The sequence below is a fragment of the Pyxicephalus adspersus genome, chromosome 9 (genome assembly GCF_032062135.1).
Source record: "Pyxicephalus adspersus chromosome 9, UCB_Pads_2.0, whole genome shotgun sequence".
NCBI lineage: Eukaryota > Metazoa > Chordata > Amphibia > Anura > Pyxicephalidae > Pyxicephalus > Pyxicephalus adspersus.
Genome location: NC_092866.1, coordinates 60,405,392 through 60,433,374, shown reverse-complemented (window position 1 = coordinate 60,433,374; position 27,983 = coordinate 60,405,392). Strand labels below are relative to the sequence as shown.

The 27,983-nt window shown below is 41.7% G+C and overlaps 1 protein-coding gene across 1 annotated transcript in view; it reads left to right on the top strand.

Moving 5' to 3' along the window:
* The window catches only part of HSD17B12 (hydroxysteroid 17-beta dehydrogenase 12), a 66,820-nt gene that overhangs the window by 21,380 nt on the left and 17,457 nt on the right, over nucleotides 1–27,983 (top strand). Inside the window, exons 2-6 of the mRNA XM_072422219.1 lie at nucleotides 1,508–1,554; nucleotides 3,223–3,298; nucleotides 13,871–13,981; nucleotides 20,980–21,044; nucleotides 25,453–25,497. Coding sequence (XP_072278320.1) covers nucleotides 1,508–1,554; nucleotides 3,223–3,298; nucleotides 13,871–13,981; nucleotides 20,980–21,044; nucleotides 25,453–25,497 — 344 coding nt within the window. The remainder of the gene's footprint in view (nucleotides 1–1,507; nucleotides 1,555–3,222; nucleotides 3,299–13,870; nucleotides 13,982–20,979; nucleotides 21,045–25,452; nucleotides 25,498–27,983) is intronic.

The following is a 27,983-nucleotide window of genomic DNA, read 5'->3' as shown; positions in this document are numbered from 1 at the left end:
ATCCTAGGGGGGCAGTAGTGCAGGGCTGTGGACAGAACAAAAGTTGTGGCTATAGGGAGGACATGATCAGCGGGGTCAGGAGAAGGACCCTGCTGGGCGGAGCACCGGCCAAAGCCGCGGACCACCGGTTGGTGGCTGCTGGTCTATGGGACCTGAAATTGACCATAGACCCTGTGCCCTGCCTCTAGATTGGTGCCGGGAATGCAGAAGGCTGCAGAAGGTATATGTAATGGCAAATTCCAGGAAGGGAATGCCATTGACATTATTTCCATTACAGATCGAGGACAGTGTTTTTTTTTAATTTATAAGCACAATTATCATTTAAAGCAGAACTAAACCCATCAATACTCATCTGTCCCTGTTCTATCGTGGGTACCCATCTTTCTTTCCGTGCCCTGATCTTCAGCCATCCTGATTGGCTGCAACAGGATGACGTAACTCCCTTGCAGGTATATAGAAGTTCATTAAGTCCCGGCACATGCAAGGGAAAGCGTGAATGCTGACTAACCCTAGCATGCACTTGCATGCAATTTGAGAGCTGAATTGCGATCAGGCAGGTAAGGATATATATTGCAGAATGGGCATCTCCTGTCTCTTCTTGCAATAACCACCAGCCATTGCCAATTTTCAAAGAGGGACATTAGTTCCACTTTATAGGAAGTTCCTGGACTCCAGAAAGTTGCCAAAACCCTACAGCATCCATAAAAATGTAGTTTTTGATATGGGTGATTAGATCCTCTGGGTCCAGGCAAACTCAGATTGACTCTATTTGTCCTAGTGACCATTGTCTAAGAGGGAAATTTCTATTTTCTTTTTTTCTTCTTCTTCTGCTCTGTATCTCTTGCACCCCCAGGAAAGGAAGTGAGGAGAAATCTACCAAATGGGAAACCGCAAAAAACTAATTTATCCAAAATAAAAGTTTGGAAAATACACACACTTTCCCCCCGCCAGCATCATAAGTAGAGAATGGGTAGGCATCATAGGTATATACCTTCAAATACTACAAATTATAACATGCTGGGGTTTATAACCCAGAAGCAGAGCATGCTGGGATCTCCAAGCAGAATGTCCGGCACTTCCCTTAACTTGAAGACCATATCTGCAGAATGAAAATCTAGAGACTTCCATCCTTCTCCTATGGTAGAGAAAGGCAAATGGCCTTTTTTTTTACAGATTACATATTCTGTGATCCACTGTTGTCACCAATAGGAAACCCATATTGGGAAATTCCATTCCTGGACTACATGTAGACAGGTAATAACAGAAAACAAGGTGCAAGAGATCGGGAGACCCTGAAATACAGCAAAACACAACAGTATTGTATTTACACAGCAATGACAATTGTTTGATACACACTGTTATAGCAAACTAAATTTTATTCAGTTTCAGTATTCATACTGATGACATGATAAGCCCAGCGATGACATGATATTGAATGTCTGTTGATAAATTCTACAAATTAATCTTGATGATTTAACTCAACTCACCTTTTCTCTTTTCTTTGCAGTTGTGACTGGAGCCACAGATGGAATTGGAAAAGCATACGCAGAGGAGGTGAGCAGTTTATTTTGCTACAACCCATTAAAAGTTAAACTCTAGTCAGACATATACACTGTCATTCCATCCAGTGATATATGGGTGTAAAAAAAAATTGTTAAACAGAGAACTAGCATGAAAATCCAAATCTGTCCTGATAGCTACTCCTCTTTTTCCTTACACAAGAGCAGAGCCACTGAACTTTGCTGTCTGTCTAGTTAAAACATGTTTGTAGTAGAATGGTAAGCTGAGGATGGATGCCGACCAAATTACCGAGGCTTCAGAAAGTTGTTAGACCCCCTTCACTTTTTTCAATTTTGTTATGTTGCAGCCTGACGGTATATTTGTTTATTTATTGTTTCCTAATAATCTACAGAATCTTAGACAATTTTTTTATTATTTTATTAAAAAATAAAAACTGAAATAAACCCTTAAGTTAGTTGAAGCACCTTTTGGCAGCAAATACAGCCTGGAATCTTTTTGAGTGATGATTGAACAAACTTTGCACACCTGGATAGGGGCATTTTCCGCTGTTATTCAGATTGTGCCAAGCTCAGTCAGGTTGGATGGGGACCGTCGGTTGAGGGCCATTATCAGGTCTTCCTGAAGATTTTCAATAAGGTTCTCTTTAAGGCTCTGGCTGGGCCACTCTGAAGACACTGTATATTTTATAACTATAGTAGAAACGAGTGAGGTTAGGTTAGCTGCCCGGAGATTCAAAATAAGGTCCTGATCTGTAGAATCCCTTCCTCTTCCACAAAAATTAGACAAAGGACAAAAGATTAATGGGTAGTATTTTTTTAAAGCATCTCTGCACCCAATCCTTCCCTATAGGATCTCTGCACCCGATCCTTTCCTTTAGGATCTCTGCACCCAATCCTTTCCTTTAGGATCTCTGCACCCGATCCTTCCCTAAAGGATCTCTGCACCCGATCCTTCCCTATAGGGTCTCTGCACTCGATCCTTTCCTATAGGATCTCTGCACCTGATCCTTCCCTATGGGATCTCCGCACCCGATCCTTCCCTATAGGATCTCTACACCTGATCCTTTCCTATAGGATCTCTACACCCGTTCTTTCCCCATAGGATATCTGCACCCGATCTTTCATTTACCCTCCCTTGTCATCATGATAGAGGTGAGGGGTTTTCTCCCTCATCTCAGAACTGTCCAACTCTAGCTTGTGAGCTTTTGATTGGTTATGATGAGTAATATTCCATAATTATTCATTCAAGAGGTGGTTGAAAAGCACCGCAGGTCTTCAGGTACAGCTTACTGTCCAGCAAGGAGAACCATGAGCAGCACCATGACACAAAATAATCTCCCCTTGAGTATCTCACACTGCAGATCTAAAGCAATGCAAGGAACGAGGCACAGAAAGAATACTGATAAAAGGGATTCTTGCAGGGTATTTATTTGGCACAAGTAACATTTCTAGATGCTCCCCATGAAATAGCGAATCTTCACTTTTTGATTCCAGGTCCATTTTAAACAATTAACTATCAGGTCTGCTGATTGTAGTTTTGTATCCTAGATGGGAAGCATCAAAGAGGCTGACTAAAGGGCTCAAATTTTGCCTATTGCATTTTACCATTTCTATTAAAATGTTATTCTATACTAAGTCTCTTAATTACTCTAATTTGTATAACTTTTATTCATATAAATAACAAATTATTTTTTTTCTGCAGCTGGCGAAGCGTGGAATTTCTATCGTCCTTATCAGTAGATCGCAGGATAAGCTTGATGAGGTTGCCAGAACCATCCGTGAGTCTGATTCCCCCTTTATTTATTTTTTTTCCCTGTGATACTTTGAAAATGGAAAAGAGAATTTTGTTGCTATCCATCCACTTTTCTTAGGCTATGTACACACGTCAGATGATTATCGTTTGAACAGAGATCGTCCGACGTTGTTCAGGGATCTGTCCTGGCGAATCCACAAACAATCGTAATACAAGTGAAGGGGAGAGAGCGCAGCGGGGTGCCGCTCGCTCACTCTCCCCCTCCTCTTTCCATAGAGCTGAAGGGCGATGTTTGTACAGCGCTCGTTCATACTCATTCCGTCTTTTGTCGTTGGAAAGGATTGTCAAAGATCCTTTCCAATGACAAAAATCGCGTGTATACATAGCCTTAAGGGTGAGCAAATACAGTGACATCCAAAACTAAAAATTTGGATAGACCTGGTGCAATATAATGAACCTACAATGTCAAAAGGGAAAAAAAAATGCTCATAAACATCCAGAGAAATGTCACATGACAGTTGGCCTAGGATAAAGGATCCTAGATTTTCGACCCTCTGTGGCCAAGATTGGGGATTTTTTCAGGAAGAGCCCTTTCTCTGGGTTTATGAAGGAGAGCGCAGAGGCTGAGTTCTACGTGCAAGCATTAGCAACCTGAACAACAGCAACCAAGAAGGCAGCAGCGTCCACTTCCTGGTGAATTTGTCAGGTAGAATGTTTTAGGGTATTTCACCCCTTTGCCAAGCAACACTTGGCTTTCAGAAATGATTGCTGATCATTCCTGACAGCTGCGGCAAGGCTGAGCTGATCTAATGCTGCCTGCTGCGTAGCTGGGACTAATAAATACTCTGTCCTTTGCAACCTGAACAAAAGCGATCCCTTCTTGTTATTATTTGTTGTTATGTTATGTCCATTCCTTATGGCAAGCCACTGGCAATGCTATTTCCAATTTTCATTGCCAACAGGATATGGGAAATGGTTATGCTTGAGTTTTGTTACCAACTAATTTCTGCTTTGCAATGAACCCCTTTATACAAGAAACTGTAACCATAGGCCAGTGATACTAAAACTTTGGGATCTGCACTAGCACTAAACTACAGATGTGTAGGCATCACCATCCTAAAGCTGAGCTGTAGGCTGATATAAATGATACTAATTAAGGCAGCTCTATATTTATTAATACATAATAAAGGTATGCAAAAGGTGCAAATACTTGATATTCACTCGGGTTGGCCCTGTACAACAAAGCTTGGACTATGAAAAGAACATGCAACACAAGGAGGCAGTTGTGTTTCATTGCATATGTGCAAACAAAGATTCTGATGAAAGTAAAAAGGGCAACAGAGATGAGCTCATTAGTCTTCTGCTTCTCCTTTTGCTGTCCAGTCATAGACCAGGGAAGGGACAGTTGAAAAATCAGGTCTGTTATGCTGCTGGCATAGCATGGCTGCAAAGATGAGCAGCTTTAGGGCATCAATCTAAGAAAGAGGAGGAAGTATGTAATAACCAAAACTAAGGTAAGTATTTATTCTGTTTCCTTTCCCCCTAGAGAAAAAAAAACAAACAGTGCCGAAGGGACCGCTCTTGTAGAGTGACATTTTCTCCAGCCATGAAATTCTGCTTGAAATTATTATCGAAAACTTACTAAATACTTCACAATAATTAAGTGTTTACACCAAAAACAGCTGTATAACAAAGAACTTGTAAACTTCTCTGGACAGGGTCCTCTCCTTCTCCGGTGTCTGTCTGTCATTTGCAACCCCTATTTAATGTACAGTGCTGTGTTTAGTTAATCCTGTTTAGTTATTGTTGTCCAGAACAGACTTATTCATTTAACTGCTGATTTATTTTTGCTAGTTTTCACCTCTGATGCCCTCCCATAGAATGGTGATTGTAAGTCATTTGAAAGTTATGATGGGGCAGGGAGAGGAAAGTCTCTCAGTTGGATGAGCAGAGATGCCGGTTCCCCCCTGGCTCTCCTGGGTTTCTGTGGGTGGATGTGAAGCCTCCTGGGATACACAGGTCATTGACTCTGCAATCCCATTCACTCTTTACCGCAGCGGTGGTATAGGCAGAAGGGGAGGGGATTAGCCTTTTTTTTTTAAAGGCATTTAGCGGAAAAAATGAACATTATCACTTTATATACACCCTTCTATATAAAGTAAAAAATGTGGTGATAGGTCTGCTTTAAGTGACTCTTACAACTTTCCTTCCCCAGTCTGTGATTAAACAGTACAAGAACAAGAGAAGCAGCAAACTGAAGAGCTCATCTCTCTATCACTTTGCTATCACCATGTCCTCTGCATTTCAGCACAACTATTTTACTCCTTGTACTTCTTATTCCTCTCTCAATTTGTCAGTGAATTACAAATGCAGTTAAAATGCTACATCTAGTGTCTCACCCACCAGCCACCCATAGAAAATTATTGTGGGTGATAGTATGCAATTCAGTACCACCTGCTGTTAGTTGATGAACTCCTAGTAGTTAAGAACTAGATTTACCGTTGGGATGACCAATTGGCTGGTAAGGTGCCAACCTCTTGGATCGCCTAATGCCATCACCGACAATGTTTGCCTAAAGCTTCAAACACACGTCAGAAGATTCTCGTCCAATAATAGCTTAAGGGCTGATATTGGACGAGAATCTGGCGTGTGTACAGTGCGTGTCGTCTTTCGTTCATCCTGGCAAATCCAAGGACTAGGAAAGAGGACCGAACGTAATGAAAGTGAAAGTGAAAGTGAAGGTGAGTGTGTGCAGCTGGGTGCCACTCTATTGTTCTCACCTTCCTCTCTCCATAGAGCAGAATGGTGCTGTATCTACAAAGCTCATTCATGCATCATTCAGTCTTTTGTCGTTGGAAAGGATCATGAAAAATCTTTTCCAATGACAATTATTGCACATGTGTACCCAGCTTAAAGCTTGCCTTCCACTCTCAATAATTCATGAACCAAAAGGAAACAGAGACACACTTCAAATCTCCTATCCGATGCAAACTTTTATTATTCTACCTGGTGCAGGACAGAACTCCCCTGCTTTTTCTACTGTCGCATTTTACTTTCTAGAAGCTGATGCATCATCTAGAATGGGCAAAGTTTACATTTTCACTGCTTGTCAGTTCCACAGAATATTTAAAGTATAAGAGTATTTACAGATGGACTGCAATCTAATATAAAATCCTTAAAGTTAGGCTGTAATTTCTGGCTTTCTTCTTGCGCAGATATCTGCACTGTTTGCCCCTTATTTTATTATCTGATGGCCTGGCCATCATTATTATTTTATTATTATTATACAGTATTTATATAGCGCCATCATATTACTAAGCGCTGTACAGAGTCCATAGTTGTGTCACTAGCTGTCCCTCAAAGGAGCTCACAATCTAATGTCCCTACTATAGTCATATGTCATTAGTGTAGTCTAGGTCAATTTAGGGGGAGCCAATGAACCTAACTGCATGTTTTTGGGATGTGGGAGGAAACCGGAGTACCCGGAGGAAACCCACGCAGATACGGGGAGAACCTGCAAACTCCATGCAGATAGTGTCCTGGCTGGGATTTGAACCTAGGACCTAGCGCTGCAAAGGCCAGAGTGCTAACCCCTGAGCCACCGTGCTGCCCATCATCTTAAATAGGAGCAGGCTGAGTGGTCCCTGGCTCTGAACACAACCTTATTCCCTTTTGTCAGGAAAGCACAGGGTCTCAGTAGGGTCCTATGACATGAAGCTACAGTAAAACATTATAAGGGAGCTCCAAAATGATCCTGCTCTGGGCCAGGTAGCAAACAAAAGCTGCTAGGAGATAGCTAGAGCTCATTTGTAGGTGTACTTTAGGTTGCTGGTATATGTGGAGAGCCTGTAGATGGTCAGGGTAGTTTGCACACAAGAGGTGACAACACTCTGTATTCCAGGTATTCCAACATGTGTTGTCACTATATCACATGTGCTTCTATGGGAGTCTATATGCAAACATGCCAGCTTACTATAGGCATAACCCTCCCTTGTAATAATCAGGAAGCCTTTTTGAAAAATTGTGCAGCTGCATATAGGGAGCAAGTAGCTGAAAGAGACTACATGTAACTGACAGCATTGAGATGCAAAAAAACAAAAAACTGCCAAAAAAAGAAACACCTAAAAACTTCCTGAAAGTTTTTTTTTTTTTTTTTTTTTTTTTGCATCATACCTTTAGCTCCAGGATAGCAAACTGCCTGCTGCAAGCAAAATTCCTGCACATGCAAGCGGTTTATTATAGGCAACTTTTAGCCAAGGCCCTGGTTGTGCGGACATAATCGTAGGCGAATTATTCTCTCTCTCTGCCTGCTGTTTAAGAAGCGATCTTTTAATCAAAGCCAGCAGCCATTGTGAGTGTCACTTTCCTATTTCTGCTTGAACGGGCCACATGTTCCTCATGTCTACTTTCCGTGAATGGGGAAGTGCATGATGGGATTACAGAAGCTCTTGGCCTGATTTTTCTGAATGGATGCAAATAAATCAGATTGTCTTTTACTGCACAGAATAAAGCTTTTTCTCTAGTAGTCTACAGCCAGCATGAGCAACCTAGGTTTATTATCAGGACTATCAAATCATTTGTTCCTCCAAAAGTAATATTTTAGTTTGTGGTGAAGTGAGGGGTTGTGTCCTGTCTGTGATATATTGGAGTGGTCTCCCTCTTGCAGATCCTGGCTTTTCTCTGTCCACGTCTTTTAGTGTTTTTTTTTTTCAGTTGTTTTTACTTTAATATAAAATAGGTGCAAACTTGTGTAGCTTGCTCCATGGAGAGCCATTTGTTCCATTCATCCAGTCACCATCGATATTTGATATATCATTGAGATATCGAATAGGAATGCCCATTCTTGGTCCAGTGAGGGCACCTAAAAAACCAAAACCATATTTTCAAGTCTCCGGCGCATGCATGTCCCCAATTGTGTCCTCAGGGGAACACTTCATAGACTTCAATGTAAGGTGTGCCAACGCTGATGATGGCCATTGCACAAATTTTTCACTGGCATTTGCGGTGTCTGGCCAGACATGTTTAGGAAGGCTGACAAAAGTTTGGGTGATCCATTGAAACACCTGTCGGATAGGAATAAAAGATAAGAAATAGGAGGTATTTGGTTGTCCGATTTGGAGGCAACCTACAAACATATGGAATAGCAATTTGTTTCCTGCTTGGATGTTGTTTCCAATGTTGTTGTTTGATGCCAATTTCAGATCTGAAACATAGAGCTTCCACAAAGAGCGAGGATTGAGACAAAGTATGAACTTTGTATGTCGCTGTTTTTTGCTTTGAGCAACTTGGTTTTGATGAATCAAATATATGTATGTTTTACCTATTTATGTTTTGTTGTATATGTAATAAAGTGTACTAAATGGTACATGTATCCAGAGTAAGTTCCAATTATTCTTGTTGCTTTTTTAAATGTTTAGGAGGGCATAATTAAGTTCTTCATTATTAATTTTAAAAGATAGCCGTATGATGCTGGGCATTAGAAACCATTAGATAGCTTTTTCAAGAGAACAGCAGCGATGGCAGCTTTCATAGGGGGCTTGGCACTAGTGGAGACACGTTGCATGAACGCTGAATGCTGTGTGTGAGCTAGCTAAATAGCCAGGGATGGTTAAGAGGCTATTTCCTGCTTGGCCGGCGGGATGGGCAAAACTGATAAAACTTGAAAGAGCAGGCGCGCCCAGAGTCAGAACTGCCCGCAATTGCAGGAGAGAGGCGCCTGCGCTTTAGCGAGGAAGAGATAAGTGTGACCATAAATAACCAGGTAAACCAATTAAATACTTTTTTAAATGGCTAAAAATAATCCTCTATATGTTTTCCTGCAAGCTCCCCTGAATTGTCAGCTTGCCCTCTGTCCTTTTGGCAGTGACACAATGGCCTGTTTTTTTTCCTAAATGTCCTACACTTCAGAGGTGATTTGCTCTGCGCTGATTCCAATGTCCACATATTTTCTTTTGCATGTGGAAGTGACTGGGAGTAGTAGGGGTTTTCGATATGGATATGAATTGCCATCTTCCTCCTATCTAAAGAACGCTCCCGATGGAGTAACAATGATCCTTCCAGATGGGACGCCTCTTACTTAATGTTCCGTTGGTGGTGCAGTAGGCCAAAAATGTTGAGGCATATGCAATTGATCTCAAATTCTACCCCTGATAAAGCAGGGTTATTATTCTTCTGCGAAACGCGTGGGTTAAACAAATTGATTGAGATCACATGTTGTTTCTTTTATCATGTAAATTGGTGTTTTTTAATGTATAGTTAATAAAGTTGCTGGTGTTTTAAATCTGTTATTAAGTATATGATGTCCTTGGAGTCCCATTTTCTGTTTTTTTTTTTTTTTTTTTTTCCTGTCTGTAGTATTTCAGCAATACTTGGAGCAATGCATTCTGAACGTCCTTTAAGCCACCTGAGTGCACAGAAACGCCACTACTGCGTCACAAGGCCAAACGCCCCCGGGGACTCAACAGCAGATACATAATGCAGTCTGCAACGGGGAGAATTGCAGGCCATGATGTGCCGGTTCACTGACGCCCATCTTTCCACTATACCCCCTGAGACGTTATTGAGGTCACCCAAAAGCTCATTGCATAGTAGTGACGTGCTGCACAGAGCTGTCACTTACTCCCTGCTTGCACGCGTGCAGATGTCATGTTTGCCCATCTAACCTCATCGTGGATGTCTAACTTTAAAAACTCACTTAATATAGGAAACCCTTGCTGTAATTTTCTCTTGTAAAGACCTTCCTTCCCTTTTTGACTTACAAATGATCAAATCTGATAATGCTATGACATTCTAGATTCTATGGCATTTCTAGAGCTCCCCCAAAAAACCAATGGTGCTCTGTTCTGCAATTTCCATCAACAGCTTGCATGGTCACGCTCTGGCAGCAGCCACCCACCCCTTGCGCCTCCCTATTGGCGTGTAAACCCACTATCACAATTTATGGTCAGAAAAAGAGTAATGGAGGGCAAAAAGGTTCAAACCTGGATGTGACCATGCAAAATCTGGTCAGAGTTGGCATAAAGAGGGCTGTTTATTTCTGCACCTGGAGATGATTGGAAAAATAAGCATGCTCCAGTATAGGAATATTCACACATGCTCAGTGTTCAACCCAGAATTTTTTTTAAGCTGGGTGGGAAGAAATTGTAGGTGGATGTCAGCCCCTTTGTTGTGACCCAGCTCCTCCGTAACCATCCAAAAACAGCTGGGTGGTTACTGAAAAACGCAGGGTGGTGTGCCCAGCTAAAAGGGGCTGGGGAGAACACTGATGCTCTTCCAGGTAGATATAAAAAGCCACATTAATGCAGATTTGTATTCATTTTTTCATAAAATATATTTTTTTTCAATGCAAACAGTGTAAGTACCTAAGTTTGGTATGGTGAAAGCCTCTTGCAGTCCCTGTCCAACAAAACTCAAGACTGTGGGAGAAGCAACCAGAAGAGCAATGTTCATTGGCTAATTAGGAGCAACTTAATAAGAGTAAAGAAGAGGTTATCAGCCTGCTACCTCTCCTGTCACTGTCCTGTCACAGGCTGAGGAAAGGACAAGTAAATTCTGTAAATGCTGCTTGCTACAGAACTAAACCCTGCAATACCCACCTGTCCCCATTTTTCAGTGTTCTCCCCGGGTCCTTTTAGCTGGGCGCAGCACCCGGCACTTTTTAGTAACCACCCAGCTGTTTTCAGGTGGTTACTGATGAGTTGGGTCACAATACAGGGGTTGCCCCCACCTACAATTTCCTCCCACACAGCAAAAAAAAAAAAAACAGTCATCTTTTTCCTTCTCCTGGCATTGATCTTTGGCCACCTTCATTGGCCGGGTCGGGAGGATGAAACTTCTGCTCACTTGCGTTCATTCCCGGCACATGCAGGGGAAGCCGGGATAACCTGGACGCTCAGCTTTTTGCTAGATACCCGGACAGATCAGACAGGTCGGGGGGATTATTGCTGGAGGGAACATTGCCTATGCGATAATTACCGCTCTGATCATGGATTCCTAAAGTGTAGCTCCAGCTTCGCTTTACCTGCAGCATGGACGGATTAGGTATCCTTCCTCTACCTAATGTAAGCAACCTATGCAAATCCTTTGGCGGCCGGAATATTTTTTTTATTGGTGCATTTAGCTGTGTTCTTGGAGATTGCCTTTAAGAGCACCTGTCACGTCGGCAGTTATTTTGCATTGGTGGGGATGATTCAGTTTGTCTCCATGGACCAGGTCGTAGGTATACAGAGCTGTCACGTTCCCCTTACTGCTGTCCTGTACATATATCACGGCTCAGTGGCTATCCAGCCTCCAATGAACCATTCTACTCCTGGAGACCCGCAGGGTATCATGGGAAGCCACATTAGTTTAGCCCTGCAAACTCCTTCCCCCCCACAAAAAAAGAATCACCATCATGATATTATAAGAAGAAAGTCTTTTCTGAAGGGAGCAATGGGTGATGTGAATGACACCAAGCAAGACCCAACCTCCTTGTCCTCAAATAGCCTCCATGCTAAAACAAATCTAAAGCAATAGCTCACGGTTCTCTTTTTTTTTAGTTTTATTTCTGCCTTTCATAAAAAAAATATAAAACAAGATCCAGATGTGCGTTGTGAGAGGGGAGGCACGCTTCTCATCCGATTCATGTGTCTGTATCGTGACTTCAGGCTGCTGCAGAGGATGCACTTGCTTGGTGAAGCGATTTCAATCAATGGATTAGGATTGCGGGGGAAAGGATAGGTGGAGGCGTTGTTCATAGCAACTCGATTTCTTAATTCCACTTTCTAAAAATAAAACCAGCATCTGATGAAGGTTATAGACAACACTTTTCACTTCTTTGCTGCTTTATTAGTAAATGAGTTTATGACAGCTCCGTCATTTTTCCTTTTTTTTTTTTTTGTAGTTAATGTAATGTATAGTTACATTAACTATAACAAATAAACTGCATTAACTTTACAAATAATGTAAAGTTAATGCAGCATCAGATATTTAAATTTCAGGTTAAACTCCTTTCCATTCAGATTTTAGTCTTTCTTTTTTTGTGCAGCAATAATATGGGAAATGGTTTAAAGAATCTTTAAGAAATAAAACTGAATGAACTTGCAAAAGCTAGTAAAGCAAAATATTGCAAAATTGAATTGCAATAGAATGCAGTGTTCCCCCTAGAAATTTCTTTAAAGCGAAACTAACTAAAAATAAAAAAAAACACACTTCCCTTAATCCTGCAAGTCCCTCGATGGCGCTGGTTATTCCCACGGTCTGGTCTCCGTTGTCCTGGAAGTCTTTGTTGTCCCGGCACTGAGGAAGCACCGGGCACTGCCATCTACTGTATTCTTGCTACTTCACCCGATCTTGCCCTGTGCAGGTGCGAGATTGGGGGATGTAGCCGCTGTAAAAGGGGGCAAAAAATCGCTGGGTATGTGTGAGATCATTTCTTTCCCCTTGGGGGAAAAATGCCCAAGATCAGGCATGTGTAGAAGGAGCAGTCAAAGCCTCTCGGGATGCATAACGTAGATATCCCGGGAGGCTCTGTGCTCCCATTACGTCTTGATCGCTTCTGCCATCAAGACTTAAAGGGCGGTGCTGCACCTCTTTTTAGAAGGGTTGTGTACCCTTCTATGTAAAATAAGAATATGAAGTTTTGGTCCGCTTTAAGCTGGGTGGTAAGAGGCTGTAGGTGGGTGGCAGCCCCTGTATTGTGACCTAACTTTTCAGTAACCATCCAAAAACAGCCAGGTGGTTACTGAAAAGTGCCGTGTGGTGCACCCAGCTAGAAGGGGCCGGGAAGAACACTGGAATTGATTAAGGATTGACTTGGATCGCTATCTCCTCTCATATGAATTCGCAGGAGTTGTGTCGTCCCAGCCCAGCCAATCAAAATGACTGAAGATCACAACTAGGAAGAGGAGAAGATGATGGTGGCATCCATGATGGAACAGGGACAGCAGGTGAGTATATTTAAACAATTGCAATCGGCCAGGTAAGGTTATTTCATTGCAGAAGAGACATCTCCTGTCTCCTCTGCAATAAGGGACCTACCTGATTGCAATTATTTAAATACATTTCCTGTTATGGGCACCACCATCTTTTTAAAATCAGGGTTTAGTCCTGCTATAAAGGTAACCTCCAAGCAAACAACTAAAAATACATATAAGAGCGTTGTATCTCTGTCCATCCAGCTCCCATGTTTAACAGCTCTGTTTATCTAGCTGGTCATAGAATTTTTTTCTGCTGCAGTTCAGTAACCCTTACAACTTTCCCTTCCCTGTGACTGAATAGTGAAAAAAGAAGCAGCAGATCAGTGAGCTCATTTCTGTGTCATTCTCGATTCACCATTCTTCACAATTGGTTCTCCTCGTGCTGCTTTTCAATCTCCCAGTCTGTTTTGTTATACAGGGACTGTAAAGAATGATGCCAAATGCAGGTTCTGCTTGAATAATTGATGTGTTAATACATTCTGAGCTGCATTATTTGTGTAGTAAACATTTGTATTTAAATACCTGTATTTTGTTAAGGAATTTATCTCCGATTAGACATTTTGGGGCTTCAGTCTAAAAGCTCATTTACACTTACACCAAGATTGGAACTAATTCTATATTATGTTTTTGTTTATTCTTAGGAGAAAAGTTCAAAGTGGAAACCAAAGTAATTGCAGCAGATTTTGGTAAACCCGCAGAGATCTATGGGCGCATTGAAGCCGGGCTGAAAGGTCTTGAAATTGGAGTGCTTGGTAAGTAAAGAGTTATATATAGGATTGGTAAAGGAACCCAATGCTGGAGAGCTCATTTCAAAGTGTATATTTAATCCTCAACAAACGACTCATTTGTTTGTTTGACTCAGACTCTTTTCCGTCTCTAAAATATGTGTTTAGTTATATCGGTTCAAAAGTTTAGAAAATACCTTGCTGAAACCCAGTAAGCTTGGAGCTTTCCTGTACATGTTTCCTGTGCTGCACTGTTATTGGTGTCATCAGCTCTGCTCATCTCACCTCTTCTCTATATTATGGAGATGAGGAGAAGGGAAGGTGTTCTGTAGTCCTAACACTTTCTATGCTAAGATGACAAAGCTGCTGTTCTAGAGGTAAGTGCAGTGAGTGAGCATAGAACAGATATTCTGTCACTGGTGGGATCACCTGATTAAATAAAAAGCCACCACACCTAGATTGTAGTGTATACCATTTTAGTTCTTGAGTTTAGATGGACGTTAAAGAGAGACAGTGTTTTGCATTACGATGAATAGTTAACAGTGTTCAACATAGAATTTTTTTTAAGCCGGGTGGTAAGAAATTTTAGGCGGGTGGCAGCCTCTGTATTGTAACCCAATTCTTCAGTAATCACCCAAAAACAGCTGAAAAGTGCCGGTTGGTGCGCCCAGCTAAAAGGTGCTGGGGAGGAGCACTGGTTAACATTAAAGCAGAACTAAATTTTGCATCTAGCAGGTCTTTATTGCAGGAAAAGACAGGCACAATGTTTCTTGCAACTAGCATTCTTACTTGCCTGACTTATTGTCTCTCCGGTCAAAATTTGATTGAGCTGCGTATGCTCTGTTTATTGTCGGGAACCCAGGCACATCTCGGCTTTCCCTCTGGATGCCGATATTGAACAAACTCCTGCACATGGCATCCCAACCTAGCCAGTCAAGATGGCAGGAAGAGAAGAAAAAAAAAAAAAGATAGTGGTCCCCATGCCAGAACCGGGGCAGGTGAGTATACAAAAGGGTTTAGTTCTGCACTGCTCCCAGAGGTTTCACTCTTCTCTTAGCTGTACCTGATTGCACTATGGTGTGTGATGAAAAATGTTGCAGGAGGAATGAGTATTGGCATAATTGATTGCTGATTCACAAGCCTATCCTCTGGCCACACCAAATCTTGCACACTGCATTCCGGATTGACAGCACTGCCTGTGTTGCTGAAACCTTCTCACTGTAAACTGCAGTGTATATGAAGGCAGCATGAGCGACCTAAAAGTGGGATTTGAGCTAATAAGGCAAATTTAAGAAGGATCTTAGTTTACTAAAAGCATTTCCATCATAAATTAACTTGATTTGGTGCTTTAGACTACCATCATAGAGGAGTCCTTAAGAGCTGAGTAGGAAGCTGTACCTGAGGCCGTGCAGTGCAAGGATCTCCCCCCGAATCTGTATCCATGTAATAAATCTTTGCTTACTCTACCTCTCATGCTTCTTGAATATTACCCACCATTCATCAGTTTTTTTTTTGGAAGGGGGAGGTCTTTGATAGAAGAAAGCAAAGCCCTGCTTCTCCACCAAGATGACCGACTCCATGCAAAACCCATAACAGAACAGGATCAGCTTAAGGTGGACCATAGGCAATCTTGGTAACCAGTCATTTGGCCTCCTCCTGCCTTGTTTTGGCACAGCGTCCTCAATCCACGTCCTTTTTAATATACTTAGATTGTTGCAGGAGCCCGGCTGTGACCTGTTCCTGTACAGAGCTTCACTAATAATATCAAACTACAAACCTTCACTTAGTCAAAGGTGTCTGGGCACTTTCACAAAGATAAAGGTTTCATCCTGAAGAATTTGGGGATCACATAGAAAAATGTCCACTTAAAGTAATTAAAGCAGACTGCAGCTGACAAATTACGAAACCAGATATATGGTTAAATGTCATGGTGTTCGACCTCACCATTGGTAAATACAATATCTCTTTTTACTGCACTGCTGGTGCTCCCTGGAACAACAACATCTGAAAAAAAAACATTAATTTGTGGTTTCATATGTTAAAGCGGAACTAAACTCAAAAAAACACACTTACCTTAATCCCGCAGATCCGTCTATCCGCCGGGAGGTTTCTTTGTTTGGGTCCCGTGCCGTCCTGGTATCTCTCATTGGCCCGGTGCAGAGGAAGCGCCAGGCACCAACCTCTTCTCTCTTCTTCTGGGTTCTTCTTCCTGCATCACCTGAGCTCATACTGTGCAGGTGCAAGATCGGGAGACGAAGATGGGGAAAAAAAGTTGGTGATCTCACTGCGCATGCATGAGATCAGCAATTTTTTCTTCCATTAATGAAAGGACTCCTTCTGCCGGAGTCAGGGCATGAGCAGAAGGAGCAACCAAGAGCCTCCCAGGATGCGTGACATAGGTATCCCGGGAGGCTTTGCCACGGGGATCAATACACAATGGGGAGGTGCTGCAACTTTTTTTTTGGAAAAGATGTTGCAAATTTTAAAAATAAATAAATAAAATGTTTACTTTAAATAATAGGGTTGTCAACCCCTTTAAGTAAGTTTTTACTTTTACTTTAAGTACATTTTTATTTTATGTAAGTAAAAATTTTGGGTTTAGGTCTGCTTTAAGAGAAAACCTGATTGAGACATATTTATAAACCAGTGAATCTGACATTTACCAAAGAGGCATATGAATCTTCCAGGTACATGTGCTATGCATGGCACTAATTGATTCACCTCCAGTAAAAATGGTGAAAGTTCAAGGACTTCTTTATAAATACATCTCCTGATAGTGATTGTACAAATCATTACTAGGCAGCTGGTAGACATCTGAAAAGCATCATTTAAACCATTTCTCCAAAACGCACGCAAAGGGCTTTATAAAAAAAAAGGGGAATCGGACATTTCCTCGTGGGAATCTTCCAGGTCCATGTGTTTCAGTGGCAGCAATGATTTCCACCAAGGAATGTTTGAGGGAATGTCAGATTCCCTGTTTTATAAATAGACCCCAAAGCAAAGCTGGGCTGATGGTTCTCACTTCTAGTGTCCTACACCCGTCACACAAAACTGATTCTTCATATGGAAGACCTGAGCTCAGTTTATGCCGAAACCCAGGAAACCCTTCACTTACTAACAGCAACACATGACCTGAATATACCTGTATTTCTGCTCTGTAAGGAAGTGTGACTTGCTCCCTCTCCTCACGTCTAATATTTGGGCAGCAGAAACCCTACTTCTAGCCATATAGAGCCACCTGGTCACTTTATAGCTGGGACAGACTTTAGGCTAAACAATTTTCTTTGTTGCCATGCACCTGTTAAAGCAGTTTTTGTTGCAATACTTATCTTATACCTAACACTATAGGGCCGTAGAGTGGCTCAGTGGTAAGCACTCCGGCCTTTGCAGTGCTGGGTCCCAGGTTCGAATTTCGGCCTTGACACTATCTGCATGGAGTTTGTAGGTTCTCCACGTGTTTGCATGGGTTTCCTCCGGGTTTTCTCCCACATTCCAAAAACATGCAGTTAGGTTAATTGTCTTCCCTCAAAATTGTCCTTAGTCTGTATTAGACATATGACTATGATAAGGACATTAGATTGTGAACCCATTTGAGGGACAGCTAGTGACATCACTTTGTACAGTGCTGCGTAATATGTCAGCACTATATAAATACTGTGTATAGATAATAATAACACTGACCCTCACTGGGTAAGCACCCTAGGGTCCAGTGAGGCTCATCTTTCAAGGTGAATGACAGCCAACGTCATGTGACCCCTTTCCTTTGAGCCCAGGCTATCATGGGCATAACCCAGAGCCGAACCAGGTCACATGTTATACCACAAGTGGGAAGTATTGTCTTTTTCCCACCTCCAAGGAAGCAGAGGAAGGATTCATAAAGTTACCCAAAATTGTATAGTTTAATAAAAATATCCTAGGGGGCTTCAGGGAGAAGTGACTTGTAGAGTTCCCCTTTAAGGAGTTGGAGAACAATGGCCTACTTTGACATCAATAAAGCTGATAATGGGATGATCTGAATGTATTTTTTTTTTTTTTTTGCCCAACCCTGCTCATGGCCATTTAACACCCATTGTTCTCACAAATGGAATTCTACTTGTTTTTTTACATTAATGCTCCATTTGATGCCGACAACATTATTTGATTTTTTTTTTTTTTTAACAAAGCATCGAAAAGAATCACATCTTCCGAAACTCCTGATTTGAACTGTAGGTTTTGTGTCTGTGCACTTTTTCTATAGACAGCTTTGGGGAATCATCCAGTTGAGTTTAGATGATCCAGCAGGAAGTGTTTTCATTCTGCGGAAAAACCATGGCTCTTCTCCTTAGCCCTTGCTGCCATCTATTGGCCGGTGTGCGCATGTACCGTAAAATGGAATGATCTTCATAAACAAGGGAACATGTTGGGTTACCCGCTGACGTAAGAAAAAAAAAAAAACGCTTTCCAGTGGAGTGATCATCTGCCTGCGAAAAAAATATTTGTAAGAACCTTAAACAGAAAATTCAACCTTGTTAGGCGAGAATTGTTTAGCCTTACAAGTCTTACCATTCTTGTCTTGTTTTTCCATTCTCTATGTAATGCATTACCATTTTTTTTTGTATCGCAAAGTATTATTTTGCTATTATTCTGCAATGCACAATTATTGCCCAATGTATTTTTCAGGTGAAAGAAATCGTTCCTTAATTTTTGCAGAAAAAAATGTCTGACACATCAGCTACAAGCAGTATGCATTTCGTGTCATTTTATAGCCCTAAAGCAGAAATATCATTAAATTAGACCCTCTGTATCGCTGTCGGTGATCACGGTATTGCCTGGGTTTTTATTTTTTACATGACTGGCTGCCATGCGATCTCAGATCAGCAGGCAAACGCATTTCGTAGCTTCCATCCAATGTCTTCAAAGGGAACCTGTTTATAGCAGGACATGGCGAAATGCCCATTTATAAAAAAGAATGGATATCTCTATCCCCTCTCTGCTATGCTTTACCTTATTACTCCACATCATAACTGCAATTATGGCATTCATAAAATGCATTTGTTGTGTGGCCATGGCTCCCCTTGCTGTGTCGCAGGCAAGACTGGTCATGTGACTCTTACAGATCACTTGATGCGATGCCCTCCCTGGCTTTTTTTTTCCCCCCTTTCATTTATATAAATTGTGCTCCCCATTCTATGACTAACAACTATACACATTTTATAAAGCATTCTGTTGTCATTTATTCATTTTTTTTTTTCTGAAGCAGTGTTGCAGCAACAGTGTTCAACCCAGAAATTGTTTTAACCTGGGTGGGAAGAAATTGTAGGTGGGTGGCAGCTCCTGTATTATGACCCAGCTCTTCAGTAACTACTTAAAAACAGTCGGGTGGTCACCAAAAAAATGCCAGGTGATGCACCCATCCAAAAGGGCCTGGGGAGAACACTGAACAATAGCTGGCAGGGTTTCTTTATTCCTTTCTTCCCTATCGGCCTCCATATGAAATGGAAGTGCTCGCTGGCCCGGAAGAAAAATGAGGGAATGTGCGAAGACACCAAAATGTTGGCATTAGTTTACATTCTGTAACAAAGCATCCCTGAGATAGGGGGATCCCAGGGAACTCTTTAAGTAATTTGCAGATGGTTGCAAGCACCTGGAGGACTTTGTTTTAAAGAAACCTACTAATAGAAAAAAAGTGTTTTGGGCCATGTAGCACAGATCATGTGATTTATAAAATATAAGCGCTTCAAACATTAACTGCTTACATTTTGCAAATCTTTTTGTGTACAAGGTTGAGGTTGTTAATTGCTTATCATAACCCGTAAGCCCTTCTTATCACCATATACAGAAACTTTCCAAGCAAACTGTTGCAGTCTGACTAGTTTAGTGTTTACATCTTACATCAAGTATGGGCAAACTATGGCCGCAGGTCATATACATCTCGTTGGGCGTTTAAATCCGGACCATCAAATATGGATACAAAATTGTCCATGTGCAAAAAATGGTGACCAACAACACTGTTGCCACTGAAATTGAATGTAGTTTTAAAGTAAGTTTTCTTTTACCTTTAGGTAATTGCTTTTACATGTAACTTATATATCAGTTCATACAAACACTCTCCATCCATCTGATACTGCCCAGGTCTATCTGTCAAAATGTTTTCCCACCTCTGTCCTACATGGCGATGTCCCAGTCATGTTCAAGGTCTTTGGAGATGCCGGCAAAACTGCACAGCCTTGAACAGGCTGGAATGAAAATATGTCTATTTGCCACAGTGCTAATATTTGGTATTAATCTCATACAATCTATTTTAAACACTGCAGCCAGATTCATTCATCCTTCCCACCGCTTCTCTTCTGCTGCTTCTCTTTGTAGTTCTCTTTATTGGCTTCCATTTCACCTTAGAATTAAATTCAAGCTCCTGTGCTTTGCCTTCAAATCCCTCCCCAGTTCTTGTCCCACTTACATTTCTGACCTGGTAGAAAAATACTCCCCTAGCCGCTCTTCTACTCCAGTGACCTACTAATGACTTCCTCACTCATAACCTCCTCACACGCACAGCTCCAAGACTTTAGAGCTGCCCCGACTGGAATAGTCTTCCGTGTACTTTTCGGCTTGCTCCTACATTCTGCTCATTTAAAAGTAAACTCAAAACCCATCATTTCAAACTTGCCTACCTATCTTCTTCTGTCTCTTAAACCCTCACTACTTCCCCCCATTACATATCTCCCCTCCCCTGTGTGCTACTTCCCCCACCTCCTAGATTGTAAGCTCCTCTGGACAGGGTCCTCTCCTCCTGTGTCACTGTCTGTATCTGTCAGTCATTTGCAACCCCTATTTAATGTACAGCGCTGCGCAATATGTTGGTGCTAAATAAATCCTGTTTAAAAATAATAACTTGCATAGTTGTTGACGTATAAACAGTGACGTTCCTAGTGTCCTCGACTCATGATGTGCCTTTTGTACAACATTTCACTCTGTGTAACATACAAGATGCGTTTGTAAAGCGAATCCGAACACACAGATATGTAACATCCTCTTCCTTTTTTTGTCAGTAAACAACGTGGGAGTTTCATACGAGTATCCAGAGTATTTCCTTGACATCCCAGACCTGGACAACGTGAGTACTCATTGTACAACGAGCGTCTTTCTCTCACTACAGAGTGACATGTGACAAAGGGTTTGCAGTTATGATGCTAGAAGATCGCATGCAAAATACGTTTGTCATTGACTGCATTCTTGGTGGCACAAGCACTGTGAATAAAAGGAACAATCTTGAATTGTATATTATTGTATCTTCCTATGGTATAAGAATTTATTTACAGTAATAAGCTAAAAAAAAAGCTCAGGCAGCAGAGTTCTGCACATGCAATAGTCCTAGGGTCTCACTTGGGTTTTATCACTGCAGCTGTTTCCTGTGGGTAAGGATACCCTCAGTTGTAGGAGAACATTCACTTAATTCAACCACCGCTGCAGATTTTGGAATAATTGTTCATCCACAGACATTCACTGACTTGGAGTACTCACGTGGGATGAATTGTCCTGCAAAAAGAAGTTGGTGCTTGGTGGCTTACTCCCCTCCCTCCCCCATCATCCAAAATATTGTGGAATAACTTATGGCCACACATTGGTGGATTCTTCTTCAGATGTTTCAAGCTAAGGGTGCTGGTAAAGACAAACTCCATCCATGGATAACAAATTGCAAAACCAGCTTATACTGCAGTGTTCAACCTAGAAATTTTTAAATGCCGAGTGAGAAGAAATTGTAGGCAGGTGGCAGCCTCTGTACCCAACTCTTCGATAACCAGCCAAAAACAGCCGGGTGGTTACTGAAAAGAATCAGGTGGTGTACACCTGGGCTAAAAGGGGCTGGGGAGAAAACTGTACTGCAATATTCACCTTCAGTCCAGGGATTTCCTTAGTCTGCTGGCCACCATCATCAACCCACTTACCCTGGGCACGAATCGTCATGGGACCTACCTAATCTGTGCATTAATGAGCTAATTTTTCTGTGAATCTGTTTTCTCTTTGAAAAAACACTTGACCAACTTTTTACTAATAAACTCCATTCCTAATGTGCAGGGACTTCAAGATTCCAATACCAGGTCATACTCACATACTTACTCTGCTTGTAGAAAACAAATGAAGGATGCATACATACATTGTTGCATTGTTTATGTCTTTTTATATGAACCTATTATTAATATTAGCGCCAACATATTACGCAGTGCTTCACTAAGTTCATAGTCATGTCACTAACTGTCCCTCAGTGTGTGGTGAAGGATCTCCGGTGGCTTGCACAGATCCCTGACCTCGCCCTATGCTTGGCAGGAATTGGAATGCCCACCGAAAGCCAATAGTTTTCATCTAACATTAGTACCTGACCTCTCACATGGGCACAAATTCACACTGACACTCTCCAGAATCGTATGGAAAGCCTTCCCAGAAAAATGGAGGCCATTATGGCAAAAAATGGGCATGACCATGGTGATTTGGTTTTCTAACAAACTTGCATGGATGTGCTGATCAGGTGTCCACAAACGTTTGGTCATATTGTGCATCTGTTTTAAGAAAAATTGTTTAGGGGCAAGGTAATGCATGTTCAATAATATTTTAAGACTTTGAACAAGGATGGTACCAAATTTGCTAAATAGCAATGACACAGGAGGAGGAGATGACCCTGTCCAGAAGAGCTTACAATCTAAGAGGTGGAGGAAGTAGCACACAGTAGGAGGGGAGATATGGAGTGGAGTAAGTAGTGAAGGTTTTAGGAAACAGAAGCAGATGGGTAGGTGAGAGTAAAGATGGGTTCTGAGGGATCTTTTAAATGAGCAGAAAGTAGAAGCAACCTGAATAGGATGAGGAAGACCATTCCAGAGAGTCGGGGCAGCTCCAGAAAAGTCTCGGAGCTGTGCATGTGATGAGATAGTGAGTTGCACATAAGTTTACAAACAAAAGAAAGCCAAGAAGGAAGTTAGTTTATACAAATATAATTATGCCATAGAAACACAGCTAATAAATGTCATAATTGTCCTTTTAAACATTTTAACAATCATTTTTATTCTTAAATCTGCGGCTTTTTATTAAAGTAATATCTGGTGATTCTGCCACAAAGGTTCCTATTTACATATCTTTTATAGGGTGACCACACTCCACACTGTCCCTGGGATGTTCTCCTAAATTGTCACCTTACATGCTTCTTATGACCTGTATTGCATGAGCATAATCCACTGTTGTCTCCATCAGGAAACATGCAATGAGAAGTGGCACCCAGCCATCACTGAAGTGCATGTTGATTGATTTGAGCTACAAAGATACTGCAGGAGATTGTCAGTATTGACATGTAGCAAAGGATGGGCTTTTTTTTATAAAAAAAGGCAGTGGTTTGATACTTGGTGCTTTAGAAGACCATTAGTGGGATGTCCAAAACTTTACAGTTGTCACCAGAACAAGGGATGAGTTAGCAAAAAGTCTAATAGCAAAAAAATGTTCTAATAGCAAAAAGTCCAGCAAGTTTTATATTCTCACAAATACACTTTCCAAGGCAGCCATTATGTTCTACATCACAGATGGGGTAAATCAGCGCCAAGGTGTAAAGATGACAAAGGGACGGTACCAGTAATTTCCAAATCAAGATGAATAAATGTCTTGTGCTCACCTTGGGGTATGGTGAAGTTTGCACAAAATATGCATGGTGGCACTCAGGTTTCTACCTTCGTTTTGGAAATATTTAAAAAAAATGGCTACACCTATGGCTAGGTGACTGTGGGTGCATTGTAGGTAGAATATACAAACATGAGAAAATCTCTTTGCAATTTTTGTGGTGTGCGAAAGCCACAAGGCACTCTGCCAGTCTCTCCAGTCCAATGGGGTGAAACAAATATCAGAAAAACACCTTTTTGTTCAAAGTTCATTAAAGCAGAACTCCAGACATAACACATCATCTAATCCAGAAATGTATTAAAAAACTTTATGTAGTTTTAAATAGAGCTAATATACATACAAATCTATATATTTGCTTTCTGGTGAGGCTGTAAGGGCCATTTGACACTTGAAGTTGGTTGCATTGTTCTGGTGCATGCCCAGCTGCAGTGCCATCCACTTCCATTTATTATTAATAAACAGGATTTTATATAGCGCCAACATATTACACAGCACTGTACATTTCAACTGAAAGGGAGCAGTTAGGAACCACTTTGTGCACATAGCTTCAACTGAAGTTGAGATCGGTCGTTCCATCCTCCTCTGTAGGAAGAGCAGCACCACAGAAGCAACCTTATGCACATGCGTTCACCTGCTTTGCGGTTAGCCTCCACTGGACATATAGCAGCAGTTTGTGCCTGGGAGTGACTAATTGCACGTTTTTTACTACTACACAGTTTTTATATAGCGCCAACATATTACAGAGCGCTGTACAAAATCCATAGTCATGTCACTAATTGCCCCTCAAGTGGGCTCACAATCTAATGTCCCTACCATAGTCATTAATACAGTCTAAGGTCTATTTTGGGGAGAAGTCAATTAACCTAACTGCATGTTTTTGGAATGTGGGAGGAAACCAGAGTACCTGGAGGATACTTAGGTAATCACAGGGTGAACCTGCAAACTCCATGCAGATAGTGTCGTGGGCATGATTGGAACCTGAGACCTAGTGCTGCAAAGGCCAGAGTGCTAACCACTGAGCCACTGTGCTGCCCGGGTTTCCTCCCAAAAATATGAAAGATGCTTTGGGATTTACTTTGTTTGAGCAGTGCTGACTGTCTAATATTGTGGACTTTCGGATAGAAAGGGAGAGCAGAGTGGTTGTTCCCAGTTGACTGCCATTTTTTTTTTTTTTATTATGGCTGTGCCGTTATTGTCACTGGGAGCTAAGAAGTGACCTACGGATGAGGTTTCTGGCAGAATCACCAGGTTTTTATTATTATAAATGATGCTTATATGTAAAATACCTTTGGCTTTTTGGGAGATAATTGACAAGCCAAAAAACGCAATATTGGCTGATCACATAGCAAAGTGAAATATCTCCTTGCAAGCAATATATCACGTAGCTTAGTCAATGAAATGTTGCTCTGCTGGCTTCAGTCATCCAATCATGTGCAAGTAAATGCTGTTTTTTTTTATTTTGCATGTAATAGTTAATTTTGCAAAGAATACCCAATCACAACATTCACTAAGCCTAAGTAAGTTATCTGGAAAAGTCATAATTCCCTTTGCATTTTATTTGTTATTATACAGAATTTATTTAGCACCAACATATCTTGCAGCACTGTACATTAAATAGAGATGGCAAATGACAGACAGATACAAACAGTGACACAGAAGGAGGAGAGGACCCTGCCCCAAAGAGCTTACAATCTAGGAGGTGGGGGATGTAACACACAATAGGAGGGGGATATGGAATGGTGGGTGAGTAGTGAGGGTTTAGGAGACAGCAGAAGACAGGTAGGCAAGTTTGGAGTGGAGAGGACCCTGCTCCAAAGAGCTTACAATCTAAGAGATTTAATTGTTGTGTTTTTTTTTTCTTGTAGACTCTGGACCAGCTCATAAACATCAACATCACATCTGTATGCAAGGTAAGAAAGAATTCTGGAACGTGCTGATGGTTGGGTTAGTAATATCCATAGACTGAGATGCAACACCTACCCTGTGTTGTCTGTTGTACATAAAGCAAACTTGGAAACTTCCGAAGTTTTTTTTTACTTTAAAGTGAAACTCAAAATGCAATGCACAGGGTGAGGTGACTCCAGTGATTCCCCCATGCTTAGGAACTACATGTAGTGTATTCAGCAGTCCTTTATCGTTATCCCTCGAGCTGTGTGTTTAATTGGACCTCCAGCTGCAACAATCGTCACAACCTTTTCTCGTTCTTTTACTTGTTGTGCTACCGTTTGTACATGCAGGTTGTCAGACATATATTTTTTTGCTAAAGCCTATTGATCACTGATAACATTGGTTGGGATATCGGCACTTCTGAGTCCTCTCTGTAGACTACAAAACACTTCTTCATTATGCTATGTAGAGGTGGCGATGTTCTCTAGACCCAAAGAAGTTCCTATCCTAGAGTGATAACGCTGCTTCTCCATACACATAATACAATGGGCCTGAATTATTAAAGCTCTTTAAGACTGATTAGGATTCACTTTCATCAGTGAAGCTGGGTGATCCAGCAAACCTGAAATGGATCTGGTCCAGGATTGAAAACATTTGCTAACAAATGGAAAATGAATTTTAAGAAATCCATTCCAGATTTGCTGGAACACCCAGATTCACTGATGAAAGTGTATCCTCTCCAGCTATGAAGAGATTTAATAAATCAGACCAAATGAGTGCAGCTGCCCAAGGACAATATACCTGGCCCTTGCATTTGGCTAACTATAGAAATCCAAATTAGTAAAAGCTATTCTGTGGCTTCTAATAAAGTGTCTCTAAATAATATCCCCTTTGCATTTCTCCCAATTGGTAATCCTGCAAATCCAATCCTGCAACCTGGTTTCCCGGTTGGATTTTTCTCAGCAGATCAGCAGCATTAAGGAGTAAGTTCAGCCAAAAGATTGTAACTCTGTAAAGAGCAGGGGAAAGATAAAACCCCCACAGGTTATTTTGTGTTGTCTGCACCCTGCTAGGGGATTTCTCTTCACTTCCTGTCCTAAAGATACAACAGGAAATGCAAAGAAAAGAAAACCATGTTATCCCCTGTACAGGTGTCTTCATTGAAGGATTTCCCTCACGATTGCTCTGATGATGACTAAAAATGTTGGGTTTTGCCTCACATTCGGCTTTAGTAGTCACCAGGGCTAATATAGGGTGTGAATCTCTCCAGTGGGAACACATACATTAAAAAAAATACTTTACACAGGGTCTAACTCTTCCCTGCTTTATCTAAAACTAAAAATAAAACAAATGTTTATGTACAAACTTCCAAGGAGAGCTTTTTAACCCTCACCAATCACTTCAATATGATGCATTCACTGACCTCTAACTGCAGCCACTGTAAAGCAACTCATCACCATTTTTTACAGAAGCACTGAAGCCTTTTCTTTAACCTGGCTTCATGTCACAGCATTTATTTACTCTTTTTACAGTTATTTAATCTCATTCTACACAGCTAGTGTTCACATTAAAGTAAATTCTGGGTTTAGGGAACAGAGGGAGTTGCTTAGTTACTAATAGGAGAAGTGCTGGGTCAGTGTCAAGAGGGGGGGGAGCTGAGCTGCTGGGTCAGGGTTAGGAGTAGGAGAGTTGAGCTGCTGGGTCAGGGTTAGGAGGGGAGAGCTAAGCTGCTCGGTCAGTGTTGGGTGGAGAACCGAGCTTGCTGGGTCAGCAGCGGGAGGGGAGAGCCGAGCTTGCTGGGTCAAGGTCGAGAGGGGAGAGCCAAGCATGCTGGGTCAGCATTGGGAGGCGAGAGCTGAGCTGCTGGATCAGCGTTGGGAGGGGAGAGCTGAGCTGCTGGGCCAGCATTGGGAGGGGAGAGCTGAGCTTGCTGGGTCAGCAATGGGAGGGGAGAGCTGAGCTTGCTGGGTCCGCATCGGGAGGGGAGGGGAGGGCTGGGCTGAGCTTGCTGGGTCAGCAATCGGAGGGGAGAGCTTGTGAACTTTGAGAATGAATGGCATCACTGTGCCTGCAGCTCCAAAGGTCAGTGAGCACTTCTTATGAAGCTCATTTACTTTCTAGGAATCAACATTTAAACTTTCATTGTGGTATATAGTAGCAGCTTTTAAAAGGTGCAGATTAAAAGTATGTCGTTCTGACCTTAACCCTAATCGAGGAGCTTACCAGTCTCTGGCTTCTCCTTTTACTGTCTAGTCACAAGCTTAGGGATGGAGAAGACTAGAAAGTGATGCTTAGTTGCAGCAAGAAAAATAAGGGATTTGCCCTGTTAAACAGGCCTACGTTGTGTGACAAATTTGTGTAAATCTCTGTATTCGATAGACACAAGTAGGAACTCTTCTCATTCACTTCAGCCAAAAACTTTGATAACAACTTTGACAATGTAATCTGCCACAATGTGGAATTTTCCAACGGCGAGCAAAGCATCAGCGGGACGGGAAATTGGAAGATG